This window comes from Varanus komodoensis, unplaced genomic scaffold (genome assembly GCF_004798865.1).
Source record: "Varanus komodoensis strain SLA01 unplaced genomic scaffold, ASM479886v1 scaffold63, whole genome shotgun sequence".
Taxonomy (NCBI): domain Eukaryota; kingdom Metazoa; phylum Chordata; class Lepidosauria; order Squamata; family Varanidae; genus Varanus; species Varanus komodoensis.
In genome coordinates, this window is record NW_025336259.1 from 2,639,850 (window position 1) to 2,660,991 (window position 21,142).

The 21,142-nt window shown below is 49.2% G+C and overlaps 1 protein-coding gene across 1 annotated transcript in view; it reads right to left on the reverse strand.

The window, feature by feature from the left end:
• The window catches only part of GDPD4 (glycerophosphodiester phosphodiesterase domain containing 4), a 30,970-nt gene that overhangs the window by 4,716 nt on the left and 5,112 nt on the right, over positions 1 to 21,142 (reverse strand). The window contains exons 3-13 of the mRNA XM_044450180.1: positions 16,766 to 16,859; positions 13,426 to 13,485; positions 11,872 to 11,970; positions 10,591 to 10,684; positions 8,738 to 8,883; positions 8,218 to 8,300; positions 6,960 to 7,110; positions 6,656 to 6,880; positions 4,461 to 4,618; positions 4,128 to 4,275; positions 1,754 to 1,836 (exon numbers count right to left, since the gene is read on the reverse strand). Of these exons, the coding sequence (XP_044306115.1) occupies positions 1,754 to 1,836; positions 4,128 to 4,275; positions 4,461 to 4,618; positions 6,656 to 6,880; positions 6,960 to 7,110; positions 8,218 to 8,300; positions 8,738 to 8,883; positions 10,591 to 10,684; positions 11,872 to 11,970; positions 13,426 to 13,485; positions 16,766 to 16,859 (1,341 nt within the window). The remainder of the gene's footprint in view (positions 1 to 1,753; positions 1,837 to 4,127; positions 4,276 to 4,460; positions 4,619 to 6,655; positions 6,881 to 6,959; positions 7,111 to 8,217; positions 8,301 to 8,737; positions 8,884 to 10,590; positions 10,685 to 11,871; positions 11,971 to 13,425; positions 13,486 to 16,765; positions 16,860 to 21,142) is intronic.

Genomic DNA, 21,142 nt, shown 5'->3' on the forward strand with positions numbered 1-21,142 from the left:
CTTTGACTGTGCTGGGGACACCGGGGAGCCTGCAAGGAAGGGGGCTGGCTGGCCAGAGTCTCCCCCCACCATCCCACCAAGCACCTGTGGGAGATGCTGCCCCTCCAGGCGGGGCGATGCGGGGAGGCACCCCGGCTCCCTGTGTAGCACCCACACCACAGAGCCCACTGCCCTGCGGGTTTGGCTTCCCAGCCTCGCTCTAGCAAAACACGCAGGAGAGATGTGCTGTCTGGATTTCCTCAGCAGTGCTGGGCCTGGAGGCCCCATGGACCTGAGACAAGCGGGAGCTGGCCATTCGGTCCCGGTGTGAGTGCGTGGGTTCGTGCGTGCGGGGGGGGGGGACTTCACCACCCCCACCCCCAGTCAGTTACATTGCCTGGTGCTGCTGACTCCGTCACTCACTTCTGGGAGCCAGAGAAGACCTGCCTTGGCCGTGCGTGTGAACTGGAAGAGAGAGCTTGCTTTCCAGACCCGTTCTCTCTCCATGCTGCTGCTGGGGGCCCTCTCCCTCTCCCGAATTTCCCCCACTCCTCCTCTTTTCGCCTTCATTCACCCTTCTCATTCTCTTTCTGTTTCCCTTTCATTTCTAGTCTTTCTCCTTCCCCACCTCTGCGTGCGCTCTCTCTCTCTCTCTCTCTCTCTCTCTCTCTCTCTCTCTCTCTCTCTCCCTCTCTCTGTATATGGTGCTCTAGCAGAAGTAAATCTGAAACTTACTCCTGTGTAATGAAGCGTAAGCATGATGAAGAAGGGAAAGGGGATGTGTGAGAAAACGCATGAGCGAGGGGCGGAAAAGAGAAAAGGGGGGGGGTGTCAGAGAGAGAGAGAGAGAGAGAGAACCAGCTCACGTTGGGCCAGAACTCTGCAAGAGGAGGGCCAGGGCGCCTGCATCTTAAATCGTCCTGTGGAAGAGGGCACTTCAGCAATTTTATTTTGGCACCTCCGCACCTGGCGACCCCGTGAGGAAACCTCCCGGCGATCCGAATGAAGCAGACTTCTGGAAGCCAAGCCAAAGAGAAGCCGCACTCAGGCCATGCATCCCCTTCCACTTGGGAAGCTCGTGTGCTGAGGGGCTGGGGGGGCACCCCCACACCTTTAGCCCTCGCATGCGCAGGCCGCATGCTTGCACTGGGCAGCTGCACCGCTGGCTGCGGGTGCTGGAAAGGCCCTGTGACGGGGAAGGATGGTTTCTCGCAGGTGCTCCTGCTCGAATGCTCGTGAGAACCCGTAAGGTCCTCCGGGTTGTTTCCATACTGCGACCGAGGTCGACAGCAGCCCCCTGCGGCAAAAGGTGCAACATCTGGGAGGAAGGAGAGGAAGAGGATGCAGGCCAAGGATGGGAAACACGGTGCGGCATGTGGGTGCAGGCAGGACGGGGGAGCGGGGCTTGCAGGGCTGGGTGACCCCGTGGCCCGGCCCAGTCCCAGGGACCTCCTTGGGGTCTTCTGGGATTGAGCAGAAGAGCCTTGCCTAAGGCCTGGGGTGAGTCCCATCTTGGAGAGAAGGTCTGAACTGGGGACACGTCTGTCCGCAGCCGAGTCTCTCGGGTCAAACCACACATTCCTCTTCTCCAGGTGGTAGCTTTGCTCTCGACCCTCGGGTCATGCTAGATGATGGGTAAGGACAGCTGCAGTCGGGGCGGAAGGACGGCATGTCCTCAGAAGACCTTGGGCACTGCTCCGCCCCGCCTGGGTGCCCAGGGACGCGAGGAGCAGGCCTCCAGGGCTGCCCCCACTCCCACCACGGCAGGAATTACCAAAAGAAGATGAAGATGGCGCAGATAAAGATGATCGCCACCACGTCAGTCATGATCCACATGGTCCGGTACTCCTGGGGGGTCTGCAACAGAAGAGCATGCCTCGAGGTGAAATGCAGAAGGCTCAAATGGAAGGGAGAGGCCCAGCTTCTGCTCGGATTGTTGGAAGCAGCCTGGCTTGAGAATTTGGTCCTTGGAGAGCTGCAACAGGATGGGGCTGGCTGGCCACAGAGGTGGATGGCTCCTCTCTCTGGCGCTATTCCTGGGGCTCCATGGTGGTAGCCCTTTTTGGGGAATGTGAGATAGGCACCACGGATAGCTCCTGGATGGGTCAGAATAAAAGCTGCTGTGTTTAAGGAACCCCTCCAGCCTCCTCTGTCCACCTCCACCTAGGCAGCCACGAGAAAGCAGATGGGGCCCTCCCTGCCCCTTTCCTTGCCGAAACGGCGAGATGACATATTGCAGTGCGCACACAGGCATGGGCCAGCCTACAGGCCCTCCAATTTCTGGGGGGAACAGCGTGTCAGGCAGAGCAATCAGATCAGGGAACGCAACTACTCCAGCTGCTATCAAGCAAACACATAACCATGCACTTCAGCGCACTTTGGTGATGGTCAGTAAACCCTAGTGCAGTCTGAAATATCCTGAAAAGCATCAAGGCGGTTTCGCAGTGGTTGAAGTGGGACTTGACAACCTTGCTTTGGTTGCCAAACCCCTCTCCTTCCTCCTGCTGGCACTATTCTTCTATCCGGACATAGGAAGGACCCAGGAGCTGAATCGGTGGGCAACTTGGGTCTGGCTGGAAGAACAAGTTTCATTTGCGCCCACCAAAGTTCTCCAACCATTCGGTGGACCACCATTTATTCTTCCGTCTCTGTTGCAATTGCTTTTCATTTTGTGCAACCAGAGAAATTGTGCAAACAAAATTGCACAAACGTTTCCCAGATTTGAGCCAGTTTCCCTCATCCATGGAAGTATGGATGTGTTAAAGACAGAGCATTTGTGCATTTCGAGAAAAGCTGCTCATTTTTCAGCTATACATGGAGAGCTGCATTTGCACTGGCGTCCAGGATTGTGAGTGGGCCATTTTCAACAGATTTGCAAGGTGGAGCAAGATCATCACACCTCCACAAACATGAGCAGAATAGCAAAAGAAGAGGACTCGCCCTCCTAAACACAGTGGAAGGGTGAGCAAAGGGCTTGGTTCTCTGCTTCCCTTGGAAGTTTGCCATCCTTGCAGCTCTTGCAATATAGGGGGACAGAGATGCAAAGTGCGTTGCATTTCTGATATCTGCATGAGGAGCTGATCTTCTGAGCAGCAGCAGCAGCAGCTGGTAGCTCCCATGTCAGTGGGGTGGCTCATCCACTCCAGACTGCAGCCTCCGCCACGGAGGAGCTGTCCCTGGTGCTGAACCTAGTTTGGCAATTCAGTGAGGGCTAACATCTGGAGTGGAGATGCTGCCCCACTGATATTGACCCAACAACCTCCACTGCTTCTGGGGGAGGAAAGGCCCCAAGCATGGGAATTTCCTCCACCCAGTTTTGGGGGGCCTTTCTAGCATTTTCAGAAGGCTGGAGGGGTTGTCCGAGGACAGAGAAAGCGTGGACCCTGCTGCTATCAGCACAGGGGATCTGGCATGAATCTGGAGCCGACCCAGGGGGTGGATCCAACGCACAGACTCTCTTCCTCCATCAATGGGCACCTTCTCTTGCTATAAAACCTTGACCAATATTTGCAAGCTAAAGGAAACGTGTGTGTTTGTGAGGGTTATGACGACGTGGTGGGATGTCTGGAGGCATCCAGTAGGGTACATCCAGCCTTCAAGATGTGCATGATCCCACGGGCTGTTGTATGTGCCTTCGAGTCATCTCTGACTCGTGGCAACTCTATGAACAAATACCTTCCAAAAACTCCCAGTCCCCAGTTTGGCAGCTCCGATGTGCAGCGTGTTTGAAAATATCCAGGAGGACCTATTTATTCTTTGAACAGGGAACTGCTGTACTGTGGTTTATACATCTGGGTTCCCCTCCGCACCTTTGCTCTTTCTCTTTATGTACTTTAGTCCAACTAAGGCCTGCTTTAAGCCTGCAGTGCTCCTTGGGCAACACTTAAATGGAACACCCTTGTCCTACATCAGTGCTGTCGAATTCCCAGGATTCCTTGCCATACTTTAGCCATCTAGAGGGTCAGACTAGATGACCCCGGAGACCCCTTCTGACTTGCTCTGTTTCTATGTTTCTAAATGTCATGGGACAGGCCCTTAAGCAACAGAGCAAACTCAAAGCGCATGGGAACGCTGTGCATGCAGTGCCCATGGAGCATGGCAGCTCCACACGTTTTATTTTTAGTTTTTTGTGTGGGGGAGATGCTTACCATGAGGAAGAAAGGCTGCTTGAGCTTGTTCAAGGAGTGCACAGCATTGGTGGTTACAGAATGAACGCCGTAGCACCAGGCCAGGGAGAACAACCACGGCTCACTGATCACCCAGAAGTTCGTTGTGATGTTTGCTTCTGCGTATTTCCTTTCAAGCAAACACACGGGTTTCTCTTAGACAATTTTCAGTGTCCCACTGAAATAAGCCATCAAACCATTTATCTCAGAAATCCAGAGCACATTTTCTGCTCTGTTCTCTTTGACCAGGAAAGAGGAAGGGAGGGAGGGAAAGAGACAGGGAAAGAGACAACTTTGCCCGGGCAAGCAACCTACTGAATATCTATGTTATTTATTTGCCGGTAGTCCAAGTTAATTTTCACAATGTTCCAGAACTTGAGGTCTTCAAGTGAATCCGCACTTGATGCGGTCTGCTTGAAGCCAGGAGCCCGGGAGTGAACATAATATCTCAAACGACTCGGCAGCCAAAGGACCTGCAATTTGGAAAAGAGTGAAATCTTATCTGAAATACTTTTTGCCTGCCTTCCGTGAGACTGTTTTTGAGAGAGATTTATTTCCAAGTCTCTCTCTGCATTAATCTGCAAAAAAAGAAAGCAGAGGGATCTGCAAGCTATGCCCTATATCTGGGCTATTCAGGGAAAAGCTTTTTCTTGCTTCGGCCCTGCTAGGGGCAAATCTGGTGGAGGACGAGAGAAGGGCATCTTGGGGGCTGCATCTCCCCTGCTCTCCTGCCAAGACAGGTTTATTCAGGCAAGTTCCAGGGTATCCTCTAGCCCATTGCAGAAGAGGCAACTGTCTGGCTTCCCTCCCTTGTTTTTATGGCAGTGTTTCTAATGGCGCTCTGTGCATTATAATTAAGATTTGCTTCTCGCCTGTGTTTCAAAAGTGTTTCACTTTTGCTGGAAAGGAAGGGTATTAAATAAAGATTTAAATCTCTGCATTTTTAAAGTATTTTCTCTCAACATACGCATTGAAAAATGCACGTTCATGGTTTTTACTTTTCTTATTTGAGCTGTGTGGCAACAGTTGGTGAAGCACAAAATCCGCTCAGGTTACTTTGTGAAGGCTTTTGCAGTGACAAAACACCCCCCGAAACATTTGTGGGGCAATCAGAACAAACAAAACTTGAATGTCACCCTACACTAAATAAATTTGTGGGTGGGGGGGGGCGTTCCTACATTAGGCTAATAATCATGAATTACTGCGATGTGAACTCTTGTCTAAGAAGGGAAAAGAAATTCATTTTGTACCCATTTGAGTGCGAACTTGTCTGCTTTTGTGCTATGTGAGCAAAGGTTCTCCTTCATGATTTGCACTTTTCCAAATTTTGCAATGCAGCTTTCTCATTAAAATAACGCAGATGTTACAAAAGCAATAATGGTCAAATAGGCATGACATTAGGAAAACCTCTCAAGAAAAAGTGTGCATTAGGCAAAATGCATACAAAATGCATGAATTAGGGTGTGGAAAAACAACCTGATGGATTTTCATGCAAGCTTTTTGGGATGACTTAAAGGGTGCAGTCCTGTGCACATTTAGACAGAAGAAAATCAAACAACTGGCTGCAAACCCCAACAGTTCAAGGACTTCCTTCTTGCTAGAATTGTACCTTAGGGCCAGCGAAATGTTTGAAGTGTAAGATGAACTCAGTGCTTTTTTTGTAAGAAAAAAGGTGCTGGAACTCATGAAATTATTTACCTTTCGCATGTAGTCAATCATTGTACACACACCCACACACGCCAGTTGTGTAACAGTCGCCGCCCGCAGGAAGCACTCAGAGCGCAACCACACGACCAATCACAAGCCAAGCAGCGCCATCACAACCAGCGCGGACGAAGTGTGCACGCATCGGACTCGACACACAAGTAGCCCGCACGCACCGTTTTAATGATTTTGCCGCCGACCTGCTACGCTCGACAGGGCGATTCGAATCCACGTGGACCAAACATCAGATTTTCAAAATTTACTTTTAAAACTTGGAAAATCTGTCGAAAAAAAGTGCAGGTGTGTTCTATGACAAAAAAAGCACTGGCTGGACTGAATCTTAAGAGAGGGTTTATCCAAGAGAGGGTTTATCCATCACTAATATTCACTATGTGAACATTAGTAAAGCTTTAAACCACCAATGATCAGATCTCCAGCAAAGTGAGTAGAAAATTTGTTATTTGTTTTTCGTTATTTGTTTTTCGGCGCCAGGCAAAGACCTTTTTATTAAAACAGCATTTTAAATGTTAATACTATTGAATTTTATTTGGCCAGGGTGGCTTATTTTATTCTAATGAATATATTTTAATTGTTATTGTCTTAATTTATTGTGTATTTTATTCTATGCTGTGAGCCGCCCCGAGGCTTCGGCAAGGGGTGGCATAGAAATGTTTTAATAAACAAACAAACAAACAAACAAACAAAATGAACTGAGCCAAACAGCAGATTGGGGTCTGGCCCACCCCCCCCCCCCCCAGAGGAAAGACAGCAAAGAAGAGGCTTGGGGTGGAGGGGAAGTTTCCTACCAGTTCAGGTTTAATCGCGGAGTCATTCAGAAGCACTTCCAACACTCGGTGGATGTATTTCTCCCTGTAAGGATGATCCTTGGGAGGGCGGTAAAGATCAAAGATAATGTATTTGTTCTCCTTGTTAGCGAGCTTCACAAAATCTATTAGCTTGTAAATCTTCTGGCTCTTTGCCCATATTTTATCTTTGCGTGAAAGCTTGGGCATGCCAAAGAACGGCCTTTTCTACAAAACAAGTGAGGGAGATCAGAGAGAAGCAGTCCAGCCCGAAACTCAAAAGCCGAAGAGCTGCTGCCGAGCGTACCTCGAAAAACCACTTCCCAGCGTTCAGTTTCTCCAGGACGGGCCAGGTGAAAAAGGCTGCCTCTAGGTTCCCCAGTGCGGGAAAGACCTCGTCGATGTTGGTGGTCCTTTTCAGAGTTCTGTCGTGCATGAGGAACGGGACTCCGTCGAAGCTGCCCGGGCAGAAAAAGCAACTTCTTGCGTCAAGCTTGGAACGTCATGTAGGTGCTGCACCGGGAGGTGGGCCTCGGACGGTCCCCATCCAGTTAAAGAAACTGACACGGAGCTCATTCCACTGTCCCCTCCCCACCCTCCAGAAAAGCACTTTGCACAAAACTCATGTTTATTTGTTTATTGGATGTATAACCCCTCTTTTATCTTACAAAGAACCCAAAGAGGCTTACATCGTTCTCTTCCACCTGCTCTCAATCTTATCCCCACAACAACCCTGCAAGGTAGGTTGGGCTGAGGGTCTGTGCTTGGCCCAAAGCCACCCAGTTGGCTCCATGGCTGAGCAGGGACTAGGACCTGGATCCCCGAAGTCCCAGACCCGTGTGCTTGACCACTACACCACACTGCCTCCCCTATCTTTTTTTGCAGCAGTGTTTGCTGCCCCCAGTTGCACCCTCCCACTCCTCCAAAACCATCCAAATATTTACCTTATTATTACTAATTTGCAACCTTTTAGCAGCACCCATGAAGAAAACCACCCATGAAGAAAATGAATTTAAAACCATAAAATGGAAAAAGACGAGACAAAAATAAGAAGAAAAACAAGTTGAAACAGCGCCCAGATGACACCAGCAATGCTAGCACCTCCAAAAGAAGAGGTGTGGACGACGGAAAAGCTTAGGGCGAAACATCAGTGGTCTTTGTCTAATGTTGGAAAGGTCACGCACTTCTATCAAACTTGGGACTTTTTTTAATATTGGCTAGAGAAATGGGACTTTGCATAGATTTAAATATGTTTTTAAAGTTATCATAAATGGAAAAAGAAGGGTGTGGGAGCTGACCTAGCAGGCTCGAAGTTTTTGATGATGGATGTTGTTTGTAGTGTTTTGTTTTGTTTTGTTTTAGGATTATAATTTCAAATAAAACTTATCTTTAAAAAAAAAAAAGGAAAGTCACACTAGCAGGGCCATGTTGGAATCACCAAACAAGTTAGATCTCACCCCAGCACAACAAAGCCCATCAGGTTTAGCTAGGGGGCGTCTTCACGGAGCAACCACATGGATGGAAATTTTTTCCCGCAGAGCAGCTAGCAGAATGAACACTCTTACCTGATTGTGACGTCGGTCTCCAAACCGATCCCCCCGTGATGAATGGTTTTAATAAATGACATCTCGGTGTTCTCGGGAGCCACCTATTACGGAACGGGAGAGGCAGACATCGCTGATTGACGAACGCCGTGAAGTCTGAGCCAAAAGTGCGCGGGACAAGAAATGCGCGATTGCATTGAACTGTCACGAGAAAGCCGAAGGGGAGGCCTCAGGCTGACAACCACAAAGTCTGGGGAAGCTGCAACCCTTTGCCAAAAGTGTTTCCCACCCAGACAGAAGGTGTCACGAGGGCCGACAGCTGCTCCCCTCTTGCTCCGTTACATTTCTAGAAAGGGGGTTTGCTGGGACTGCAGCGCAGGAAGGAAAGGGTTCGTGTCCCTTTTCCGTGTGCCAAAGGGCCTGGCACAGACCTTTAGAAGGCCTGTTCCACGGGTGGGAGGACGAGCAGAAAAATAATGTGCCTTTTTTGCTTTTCCTTTGGGGCCTTTCCTACCTCAGCTCTTCTCCCAGCTTGACCTACCATGGGTGCTCCTCTGTGTCCAATCAGGTCTGGCTTGGGACCCAAAGTCCCCTTCTCCCGGATGCAGGGGGAGTACATCCCTAGTGGGATGAAGAGGAGGAAGAGAAGGATGCTCAGGTAGGGACCAAGGATCAGCACCTGCAGGACTGAATGAAATTAAGGTGGATGAGATTAAGCCCCTCGAATTCAGGAGCTTCAGGCAGCTTGGCATTTGGTGAAGCGCTGTGCTGACAGGTATGAAAAGCCAGGGATGGGCCAGGTCTGTTCCTGGCCCATGTCATGTTTGCCTACATTGACCCAGGAGTCCATTCTTTCATAAGAATGAACGAGTTGACCAAGGTCCATCTAGCCAGCCCGTTGCCCAGAGGAAACCCACAAGCAGGACCTGAAGGCAACTCCACACTCTAATCCATTATCCCCAGCAACGGCTGCTCATACGAACACTGCCTCTGATCCTGGAGGCATCAGGACTGAAAGCCACAGACAGCCTCCTCCTCTGATCCCTTTTAAAAGCCAATCAGATTAGTAGCATTCTCCAGTTTAACTCTGTACTGTGTGAGGAAGGGCTTTTCTTTGCTCTGTCCTGAATCTTCCACAACACAGCTTCATGGGATGAGCCCTTTGGGTTTGGGCATTAAGTGGGGAGAGGAGAATGACCCCCATCATGCCCAATTCTCTCCCATCTCTGCAGGGCATGGTCTGAAGGCGTGGGAGGTCGTTCGTGCTTGGAGGGGAAACTACCTGGGAAGCGCTTGGAATTGCCCTTGAGTTCGATGACGGAAAAAATGTGAGCGATAAATGAAATAAGGACATAATCCACTTTTTAAATCATCTGCCTGAAAAATTGCATTTAATAAATATACATTTTAACATGCATTCTCTTTCAAGATATGCATATATGAGGGTTCTTCAAAAAGTTTCCGCACTTTTTAAAACTCACTTTATTAAGAATTTCAAAAACAAATTACATCACTTTTCATTTTCACGGCATCGTACCAACTTTTTAATGCCATCAGCAATAAATAAATAAAATATATTTATAAAATATAAAAATGTGGAAACTTTTTGATGAACCCTCGTATAAATTTGTTTTGGTATGCTGTTTTGGCCCCTAACTGCATCGGAAAATTTAGGAATTGCCCAGGCTGGTAAAAAAGTGTGTTCCAGAACCGGTCAGCTCTTATCATAGAAACAGAGCGAGTCAGAAGGGGCCTCCCGGGCCATCTAGTCTGACCCCCCGGCTCGAAAGGTGCACCCTGCTGAGTAGCCTAGACCCATTCCGCTCACCCTGCAGTGGCCCAGGTGCGGTCCGGGCCGCCTTAGCTGCCGTTCGGTCTGGTTGAAGTCAAAGCAATCGGCCTGCGTTTGGCCTGGCTCTACCTGCAGGGACCTCAGATGTGCAAAGCGGCTTCATGCAGTTGGATCAAAGCCAAAGGGCAGGCTGTGGTCCCCCCCCCACCCCACCACCACCCCAAAGGGCAGTCCATGACGGGGCCAGCCAAGTCCTACTCGAAGCTAAGGCTAAACAAAAGAGGGCCTTGACCCCCCTCCCCCAGGCTTGCCTAGTGCAGCAACCGCTCTTCCTCCACCGGCAGCATCAGCGGAGGAGCAGTGGCCGCGGGATTTGGGGGATTTGGCTTCGGGAGCGCTGGCCTGGAGGCGGCTCAGGCAGAGACCTTGGGAGCGGGTGGGCAAGACTCGCAGGTGGGCTGGGCTGGGCTGAGCTTCGGCAGCAGGGCATGGTGTCCTTCATCGTTTCGATATTTTTCAAAAACGGATCAGACGAGATTTCAAGCAGAGGCGTTTTACGCCTGTCCAGGGAGAGGTAGACCTACAAACCGATGCAGCCGTACCTTTGTTTTTCATCCGGAAGAAATGCAGCGACACGGGCCACGCCAGCAGGATCGTGATGAATATGGCGGTCACGTGGAGAAAGGGGGCCGTGATCTGAAGGGGAGAGGGAACGGATGCCCTGAGTCCTGCGTACAGGCCTTTGCCTTTAGGAGCACAGCTCGGACGCTTGAAGCACCCACCTCAAACGGGAAAGCTTCGAGCCAAGAAATCAGGTTTGCAAATAGTATGCCTGTATCCATCCGGAGTGCGGGCTTTGCCGCAACTCCCTACTGGATGGCACACGATGACGACGACGACGACGATGATGATGATGGTGATGATGATGATATGCAGCGCAGCTTGGCAATGGAAAGAACACGGGGAACATTTGGATGTGTGCCAGCGTATCCATGAACGCCGAAACTAAGAGATATGCGGCTCTTGAAGCTTGCAGGGTGGAGGTTTGTGCTAGTGGCTTCGGTCCTAAACCCGGGTGTACATTACAGGAGCAACCGCTCAATTGGTCGCAGCACCGCCAAAGCAGATTTGTGCCGGCTTAACTTTGAGCCAAGAGGCATAGCAGCTCCCGGAGCTGGAGTCCTCTTGCTCTACATTAGTCCAACACAGCTGGAAGGCAGAAGGTTGTGGTGGGAGTCTGCTCCACCCCCGTTCCCTCTCTTGGAAGTATGATCCTCTCCTGTTTCTGCAAGCCAGGAACTGGAGCCCATGCAGCCCAGTAGCTAGAGTGCCAGACGGGGACTTGGGCGATCCGGGTTCTAGTCCCCGCTCAGCCAGGAAGCTCCCTGGGTGACCAGGGGCCAGTCGCAGACTCTCAGCCCTGCCTACCTCGCAGGGTTGGCGTGAAGATCCCAGTGGAGAGCAAGAGGGCCATATAGGGCTGCCTTGGGTTCTTTGCAGGAAAACAGTATATTTGTATTTTTGTATTCAATGGTAATTTATTATGTTCTATTGTATTTCAGTGTATTTTATTGTGTTGTAAGCCGCCCCGAGGTTTCGGCAAGGGGCGGCATAGAAATGTTATAATAATAATAATAATAATAATAATAATAATAATAATAAAATAATAAAACAGTGAGAAAAAAAGAGCAGGATAGAAAGGGAGAGGCAGGTTACCAGGTGAGCCACCTTGGGTTCCACGCCAGAGGAGAAAAGCCGGGATTATACATGCAGCAATGATACACAATAAGTGAACAATAAAGCTTAGTTTGTGGGTGCTGATGTGTTTCCTAACCAGATGCCCGGGGTTTTCTTACCTGAAATGAACACCAGGGTTTTCTTACCTGAAATGAAAGGTAAAAAGTATTCCATTGCTGTTTCCACAGAAAGGTGATCAAGCTGAGGCCGATAAGGGCGATGAATAAGCCAATCCCCGTCATTACCTACAAGAGCAGATGTGACAACACACAATCAATTAATGCAGCCTGGACAATTTGAAGCAGAGGAGGCTTTTCGGGCTGCTGTTAAATTTGGATGGGCTGGCTTTTGTCCCACATGCACGGCTCCCCTTGAATCCTTCTCCGTGAGGATTATCATCTATACCTCCCGTTTTGCAAACAGAGTTGTCCTTAGGAGACAGGGTTCCCTAAAGAGGCACAGTTTTTAGTGTGGGCAAATTACCACCTGCGACTTAATTGTGGGTAGCAGAAGAAGTTTGCCTTTGGGGGTCTGCCAAGCCGGCTAAGACGAAGAACAGCTCGTCATGTTGTGCCTGTTCTCTCTCCTTGCCTCTCCGCCACTTAGGTAGTCCCAGGCTGGCTTTGGGCACAAACGCTATGCAACTCTGGAGAGCACACCTGGCTGAGGCATGATGCATGCTGGGAGTTACAGGCCTTTTCTGCCTAACCTGGCACAGGATTGCCCTTTTCCTAACTTGCTCTTAGATCTGCTGGTGCTCTTACTATCATCGTAAGAAACGGAAGACTATAATTTTTTTCCTCATGACCAAACAACAAGGCTCGGTTATTTAGGGTCCTAACAGAGAGACACAAAAGGATAGACTATATGAAATTAAACCCCTGTCGAGAAAGTAACAATTTGTAAAGATAAGCCTGGAAGCAGATGTTTTGACATGGAAAGGAAGTGTAAGTTGTTCAAGGACAGGCTGGACGTCCACATTGTGGGCATGTCATGAGCAGAGCCGGCTGGAGCCGGGGGTCAGACTAGATGGCCCGGGAGACCCCTTCTGACTCGCTCTGTTTCTATGTTTCTATAACCATGTACAAAAGTAAGGGATTGTTTCCTGCTGGTTATGTTTTCCCTTTTTGATGGCAGTGGCCTGTTTTCATTGAATAATGCTTCCAACTATGACGTTTTCTTTTATTAATCGTTACAAAAAGCTAAACAAACACATTTGCTGTGCATGATGACTGAAGCAGCTGGAGAAGCCTCACTCTCTACTGTAACGAGGGTCTTTTTTAAAACACAGAATGAATCGCTCGTGTTGCCTGCCTTTCTCACAGTCAGACAACGAACAGGAGGGACTTCTTCGTCCTCAGCAAAACAAACAATACCTTTGGATCAACAGAAAAGTGGCAGAAATGTGTGGAAGCTTTCAGGTTATACAGAAGTCTTTGACCGGCAGCTTTGGGACTGCAGTTCAATTTTGTTTCATTTTTCACAATTCTGGTGAGGGCAACACTTTAGCTGTGCTGATCACAAAGCTACTGTCCATGTTACCAGAAGTTTCAACGGGATATTGGAGAAGACGTAATCTCTTCACATGATTAGATCTTAGAACATCTCACCTTTCTGGGGAATGAAATATGGTGGACCCTTTTCGAGACTTTAACATTGGAGCTGTTCTATAAAAGGAAGGGCAGGTGGTATTACGTTACCTTGTGACTCCGGTGCAGACATAACTGTTGGCTCTCCAGCACCAAACACACAGCCAAGATCTGAGAAAATATTGGCAGATGCCGGGTTAGAAATAGTGCAGCTTAGAAAACTTGAGGCCAAAACTTGAGGTTTGAAAGGTTTAAATCAGGGATGGGGGACCTCCGGCCCCGTGTGCCATCTTCATTCCATCCTCTCCCCACATCACCATGCGATTTTCTTTTTCAAATCCACCTGAAAATGTGTCTGCAGAGCTGATCTCAATTTTGGGAATCCACCTTCAAAGAAAGAGTTGCCGCATTTTTCACCCACAACAAGCCCGTCCGTGTTTTTCGGCCAAGATGTATGATCTGCCTTTGGCCGGGTGCTTTTCAGAAAGGGCTATCTCTCTCTCTCTCTCTCTCTCTCTCTCTCTCTCTCTCTCTCTCTCTCTGTGTGTGTGTGTGTGTGTGTGTGTGTGTGTGTGTGTACAGCTTTCTTTCTGTCACTCCTTCGTCCTTAGTGATTGAGCAAGCAGAGTTTTTGCGGAGCTGTTTGGAGAGACGGGATTCTCCTGGGGTGGGTGGGGTGTTGTTTCTCTGCTCTGTACTTCTCCAAGCTACAAGGATCCCCCAAACTTCCACACGCCTCCCTCTTTTTTCCCTCTGGGGCCCCATTCCCTCAGCGATCCTCAATTTACAGCTCAGCCGGGTTGCTGCTTAGAAGGAGCAGAGTGTTCTCATTTGCTTTCCATAACCAGGTTTCTCCTTAGGCCAAAGCACCCGGAGTCCTCATGGGCACCGCTTTTCAAGAAGGCTATAAAAGCAGCGGGAAGAGGTGCTGCGGGGTTTGGAGGGGCCCCCAATCTTCCAGAGTGACCAGCAGCGTTTTCATGCCTCTTCCTCTCCAGAGGATCTTGAAGGCAAGCTTCAGAGGCTTGTTTGAAAGATGCATTGTACCTTGTCTGAAGGCGGAATCCCATGTAAATCCTATGCAAATAGCTGGGGCATGCTGGGAGATGTAAGCCTTTTCTCTGTCTAAACTTCCATGGGCCTCCTTTCTAAATTAGCCTTTATCATCCACCAAACTGAAAAGTCACTTGCAAGCATGGTTAGAGTATTGGAGCAAGGCTGGGGAGATCGACTCTGGGTGACTCTGGGCAAGCCATGGACTCCTTCTTTGATGTCCTAAATTGTCTCCAGAGGATTTAGAACAGGGGTGCTTAACTCCAGGTCCAGAGGCCAGTTATGGACTCTCAGCCTGGCCTACCTCAAGGCAATTGAGCGCTTTTGTTTGGAATGGTGAAAAGCCAAGGGCTTGTTTTTAAATTCTTCAAGATGACCAAGAGAGAGGAGGTCTTGCAGTGCCTAATTTAAAGCTGTATTATTATGCAGTTGGCTTGGTTTGGATTTCTGGCTGGATTATTAATGTTAATGATAGTCTAATGAAGCTAGAAATAGCAGCTCTTGAAGAAGGAATACACAATTATTTATAGGCCAAAGAGCCAGTTTAAAAGGCCTTGACATCAACAACAATCATGTACGAAGAGATGACTTAATAAAAATTTGGTATTCTATAAGAAAACTCCAGTTTCTCCTTTGATGACCCTGGTTGAAGCATATGGAACGTATTTAGGGAAGAACAATGATCTTACAACCTAGGGGAATATGATTGATCAACAAGGAGGAGTTAAGCCTTGGCAACAACTAAGAAATGAAGGGAAAACTATAGAATGGCTTGTTTATTACCAGCTGGTTTCAAGAATGAAAGAGGAAATCCAATCAGGGAAAGGTATTGTAAGAGACCTGATGAAATTTGAAAAGCTTTTCATTCCGCAATGAAAAGATAATTTGCTGGGAAGATTTCATGAGCAATTACTCCAGTCTGACACTGAAACTCAGCAAGTTAAGAAATGTATGATAATTTGGACACAGAACCATGGAGAAGAAATATCCCCCCCCCCATGGGAACCTTTATGGAAGAAAGACATTAAATTCACAGCCAGTCAAGCACTAAGAGAAAATTGGCATAAGATTTTTTCCATGGCACCTTACTCCAAAAGAGATAGCAAAAATGGATAACAATTATACTGGAAAGTGTTGGAAAAGACAAATATGGATATGGATGTGTTGTAAGCCACCCCGAGGCTTCGGCAAGGGGCGGCATAGAAATGTAATAATAATAATAATAATAATAATAATAATAATAATAATAATATTTGGTGGACTTGTGATAAAATTGAAAGATTTAGGAAGTGATACATGAGGAAATGCAAAAAACCCTTTAAAATCAACTTTCTTATGAGTCCATAGAATATGCTGCAGAACATAATGCCAGAAACTTGTCAGGGACGAGTGCAGAAAGAAATGAAATTGCTTCTAAATGGGAAACAGCAGGATGTCCAGCAATTAAAGACTGGAAAAACAAGTTGGCTGAGCACGCAGTGATGGCAAAACTAACTAATTATGTAAATTATTCAATGATAAATAGGAATTCTATTATACACAGTTTAATTAATATAGAACAAAAGGAAGCTCATTAAAATACTGCTCATAATTTACAATTGATTTAAAGTGATTGGAAAATTTGTCAGTTAAGAGAACTACAATTATCTTTTTTGAGAGTTTCAACAAAGTACTAATTGACAGAAAAATAGAAATGTTTTATTTATTTGGGAATTTGCAGGTTATGTATGTATATGTTATATTTGTGTAAGCTCCCTTGGGATTCTTATTTTTCTTTTACATTTTCTTTCCTTTCTGTACTTTATTTCTTTTAAGAAAACAATTTTTTTAAAAAAATTAAAAACTGGCCTACCTTCCAGGGTTGTTGTGAGACTAAAAGAGAGAGGAGAAGGTGCATGTAAACTGCCTTGATTTTGTGCAGGAGAAAAAGAAGGGATAAACATGTAAAAATAATTTTTAAAATATTCACGTCATACTATTTGGAGGAAGATGCAGAAGATAACTTCTTCATTTTCCCCACCACTAATATCTCATCATCATGTTCTCTTTATACATTGTTTTTGCTTCTTTATAACATGACGGGGCCTTCCAACAGGCAGCATCATGTGATTCTGCTTTTTGTGTTGCCCAGTTTTGAATGATATAAGGGCAACAGGCATAAGAACACCCGGGAGACGGAACACGCGAAGCTCCCTATGGCAAAGCGTGGATCCATGAGCCCGGGGCTTCAGGCAGGGATTGTTCCTTATCCTACCTAAGGAATGGACTTTGGAGCAAGCTTTGGTCCTTCCCACCAAAGGCCTTGGCCTCTGCTAGAATCGTGTAGCAACAGCAGCTCACCTGGATGAAAAGCTGGTGGTCCCCGATCATGATCACCTGCCGAAAGAGCTGCACTTACCACAAGGAAAAGGAGGTAGGTGAAGAAGAAGGCCGACAGCATCAGGATGAGAGTCGTCCACCGGAACCAGAAGCCGAGCGCTTCATAAGCGTACCTGAGGATGGAACGCAGCTCAGTCAGGGGGGCGAACCGGACCGAGGAGTGTGCCTGGCACGGCGACCCACCGTGCAGAGAAGCTGCACAGCGTGGGTCGCTGGTGAAACAGCCCACTGTGAGCTGCACAGAGGATCGAGCACACGGTGCGTGGCTCCCTCCTTTCCCACTCAGTCCTCCCCTGGCTAATTTGGGGCCACTCTGCAGCAGATCTTGCCACCGGTCCACAAGCGCTCATGCGGCTTCCCTCCCTCTTCCACAGACAAGCATCAGCAAATTGCAGCCCTGTTCAGTGGGAGGCCGAGAATGTCAGGCTGCCATCGCAAACTGCAGATAAGGACCCGTGATGCTGAGCGAGTCTTCCCAGAAGCCAGACCCTGTCCGTGGCATGGTAGCACATGTCATGCAAACACCACAGCATGAAAACAGAATCTTCGTCTCTTATATGAGAGCCAGTGTGGTGTCGTGGTTGAGAGCACGGGACTGGGATGCTCAGAGGATCTGGGTTCGAGTCCCCGCTCGGCCATGGAGCCAACTGGGTGACTTTGGGCCAGTCACAGTCTCTCAGCCCAACCTTCGCCCGAAGACCGCGCGAAGACTGCGCCGCGCCGCCGACTCCGCCACTACCTGACTGCCCTGCCACGCCCCTGCACACGTGGCAGGTGTGCCCGGACGGGGTGGGGCGTCGGGTCCTTCGAGACCAGGGCTGGAGTGTCTCTACTTGGTGTTGGGCGACCGAGACAGATTGGGGATTCTGTTGGTGTACCGTGCACCCTTCTGCCCAACAGTCTCCCTGCCTGAGCTGACGGAAACGGTCTCGGACCTGGTGTTGAGGACCCCCAGGATGCTGGTCCTGGGGGACTTCAATATCCATGCCGAGGCTAGTTTGACCGGGGCGGCTCAGGACTTCATGGCTTCCATGACGGCCATGGGGCTGTCTCAACATGTCACCGGCCCGACCCATGAACGTGGACACACTCTGGACCTGGTTTTCTCGACGGGGCAGGAAGAGGGTGGTCTGAGGGTGAGGAATTTATGCTTGACTCCCCTGTCATGGTCAGATCACTTCCTAGTGAGGTTTGTGCTCGAGAGCGACATCTCCCTCTGTAAGGGTGCAGACCCGATTGTGTGGGTCCGCCCCCGGAGCCGGATGGATCCGGAAGGATTCCTGAAGGCTCTGGGGGAGTTTCCGGCTGACAAGACGGGTGCTCCTGTCGAGGCTCTGGTTGAACTGTGGAACGGGGAGATGACCAGGGCTGTAGACACGATCGCTCCTAAGCGTCCTCTCCCACCGGGCAGAGCCCGCTCTTCCCCTTGGTACACTCCAGAATTGAGGGCAATGAAGCAGGTTGGGAGACGGCTAGAGCGTAGGTGGAGGAAATCACGTGATGAATCTGACCGAACACACTTAAGAGCCCACTATCGGGCCTATGCTGTGGCGGTGAGGGCGGCGAAAAAGAGACACTTCTCCGCTTCCATTGCCTCCTCACAATGCCATCCGGCGGAGCTCTTTCGAGTGGTGCAAGGCCTGGTTCACCCAGGGCCAAAGGAAGAGCTGATTCCACCCTCAAAGGCCCGCTGTGACGACTTTGCTGAGCATTTTAGGGAGAAAATCGCTCAGATTCGTCACGAGCTGGATTCCACTATTGATTCAGAGGTTTTAAGGGAGACACCAACGCTGCCGTCTGGTCCAGAATTATTGGATGAATTTCAGTTACTGCGGCCCGATGATGTGGACAAGGTGCTTGGACGAGTACGTCCTACCACTTGCCTTCTGGACCCTTGCCCGTCTTGGTTAATAAAGGATTCCAAGCACGGGATTGGAACCTGGATCTTGGAAGTGGTTAACGCTTCTCTGAGGGAGGGTCGGGTGCCTGCCCCTTTAAAGGAGGCGGTAGTCCGACCGGTCCTGAAGAAGGCGTCACTGGATCCAGGGATGGCCGCTAACTATAGACCAGTGGCCAACATCCCGTTTCTGGGCAAGGTGTTAGAGCGAGTGGTGGCGGGACAACTCCAAGCACTCTTGGATGAAACTGATTATCTGGACCCATTTCAGTCCGGCTTCAGACCCGGGTACGGTACTGAATCTGCCTTGGTCGCCCTGTACGATGACCTGTGCAGGGAGAAGGACAGGGGGAGTGCGTCCCTGTTGGTTCTCCTGGACCTCTCAGCAGCTTTCGATACCATCGACCATGGTATCCTTCTGGATAGGCTGGCGGGATTGGGGGTCGGAGGCACCGCTTTGCGGTGGTTCCGCTCCTATCTCAACGACCGATTCCAGAAGGTGGTGTTGGGGGACTATGGCTCTGCGCCATGGCAGCTTTGCCATGGGGTACCGCAGGGTTCCATTTTGTCCCCTTTACTGTTCAATATCTACATGAAACCGCTGGGAGAGGTCATCAGGAGGTGTGGGCTGCGGACCCATCAGTATGCTGATGATACCCAGCTCTACCTCTCGTTTTCCACCAATCCAGGTGAGACAGTGGCTGTACTGAACCGGTGCCTGGCCGAGGTAATGGGCTGGATGAGGGCCAATAAACTGAAGCTCAATCCAGACAAGACGGAGGTCCTGTTGGTTGGCGGTTCGGGCTTCGGAGAAGGTGACCTGAACCTTGTCCTGAATGGGGTTGCACTCCCTCCTAGGGACAAGGTCCGCAGCTTGGGAGTGCTCCTCGACCCGGAGCTTTCACTTGAAGCTCAGGTGACAACAGCGGCGAGGAGCGCTTTCCTCCAGCTTCGGCTGATTCATCAGCTGCGCCCCTACCTGGAGTACGACTGCCTTGCAACAGTGACTCATGCGCTGGTGACTTCCCGTCTTGACTTCTGTAACGCGCTCTACGTGGGGCTACCCTTGAAGACGGTCCGGATACTTCAATTGGTTCAGAATAGAGCTGCCAGGCTGCTGACGGGGACTGGACGTTATGTTCACATGACGCCAGTTCTCCGTCAGCTTCACTGGCTCCCCATTGAAGTCCGGGCCCAAGTCAAAGTGTTGGTAATGACCTATAAAGCCCTAAACGGCTTGGGTCCTGGTTACCTGAAGGAGCGCTTACATCCATATTTGCCCAGTCGCCCCCTGAGATCGGCGGGAGAGGCCCTTCTCCGGGAGCCCTCCGTGAGAGAAATTAGGAGGGTGGTTACTCGGAGAAGGGCTTTCTCAGCGGTGGCGCCTAAGTTATGGAATGCGCTCCCCAGAGAGGTCCGCCTGGCGCCGTCGTTATTTGTTTTTCGGCGCCAGGCTAAGACCTTTTTATTTAAGCAACATTTTAAATGCTAAATACAATTGAATTTTATCTGGCCAGGGCGGCTTATTTTATAATGTGAGTTTTAATTAAGATTATTTTATATGGATTTTAACTTGTTTTATCTATGTTGTAAGCCGCCCCGAGGCTTCGGCGAATGGGGCGGCATAAAAATGTTTTAATAAAAAAAAAAAAACCTGCCTCACAGGGTTGTTGTTGTGGGGATAAGATGGAGGAGGAGAAGGATGTAAGCTGCCTTGAACCCTTTGTAGGAAAAAGGCAGGATATAAATCGAAATCGAAAATAATAAATAAATAACCAGTGCTTTTTTTGTCATAGAACGCACCGGAACGGAGTTCTGGCACCTTTTTTCAACAGCTTTTCTAAGTTTTAAAAGTAACTTTTGAAAATTTGATGTTTGGTCCACGTGGATTTGAATCACCCTGTTGAGCATACCAGGTCGGCAGCAAAATCATTAAAACGGTGCGTGCGGGCTGCTTGTGTGTCGAGTCCGATGCGTGCGCACTTGGTCCGCGCTGGTTGTGATGGCGCTGCTCAGCTTGTGATTGGTTGTATGGTTGCGCGCTGAGTGCTTACTGCGGGCGGCGACCGTTACGTTTCGTTACACAACTGGCGTGTGTGGGTGTGTGTACAGTGACTGACTACATGTGAAAGGTAGATAATTTCATGAGTTCCGGCACCGTTTTTCTTACAAAAAAAGCACTGCTTCTAACACCAGACTCAAGTCTTGGGTGCCAACGGGGCTCGAAGCAAAATTGGAGCCACTCAGAAACAAGAGGGAGGAATCTGCGTGCTTGTAGAAGTACACAGAAAACCGTAAAGAGGCACCCTTCACACACACACCCCACAACCATGGTTGCATGGTGGTGGCTCACACACTGCTTTCCATGCTCTGCAAGTGGCCGGTGAACTCCTCCAGAGAAGTTTGGAAAGGCCTCTGGTCAACCAAGTTGCATTCTTCAAACTGGAAAGCATTTTGGGTTTCTTCCCAGCAGTGCTTCAGCCACTTAATTTTCGGCCC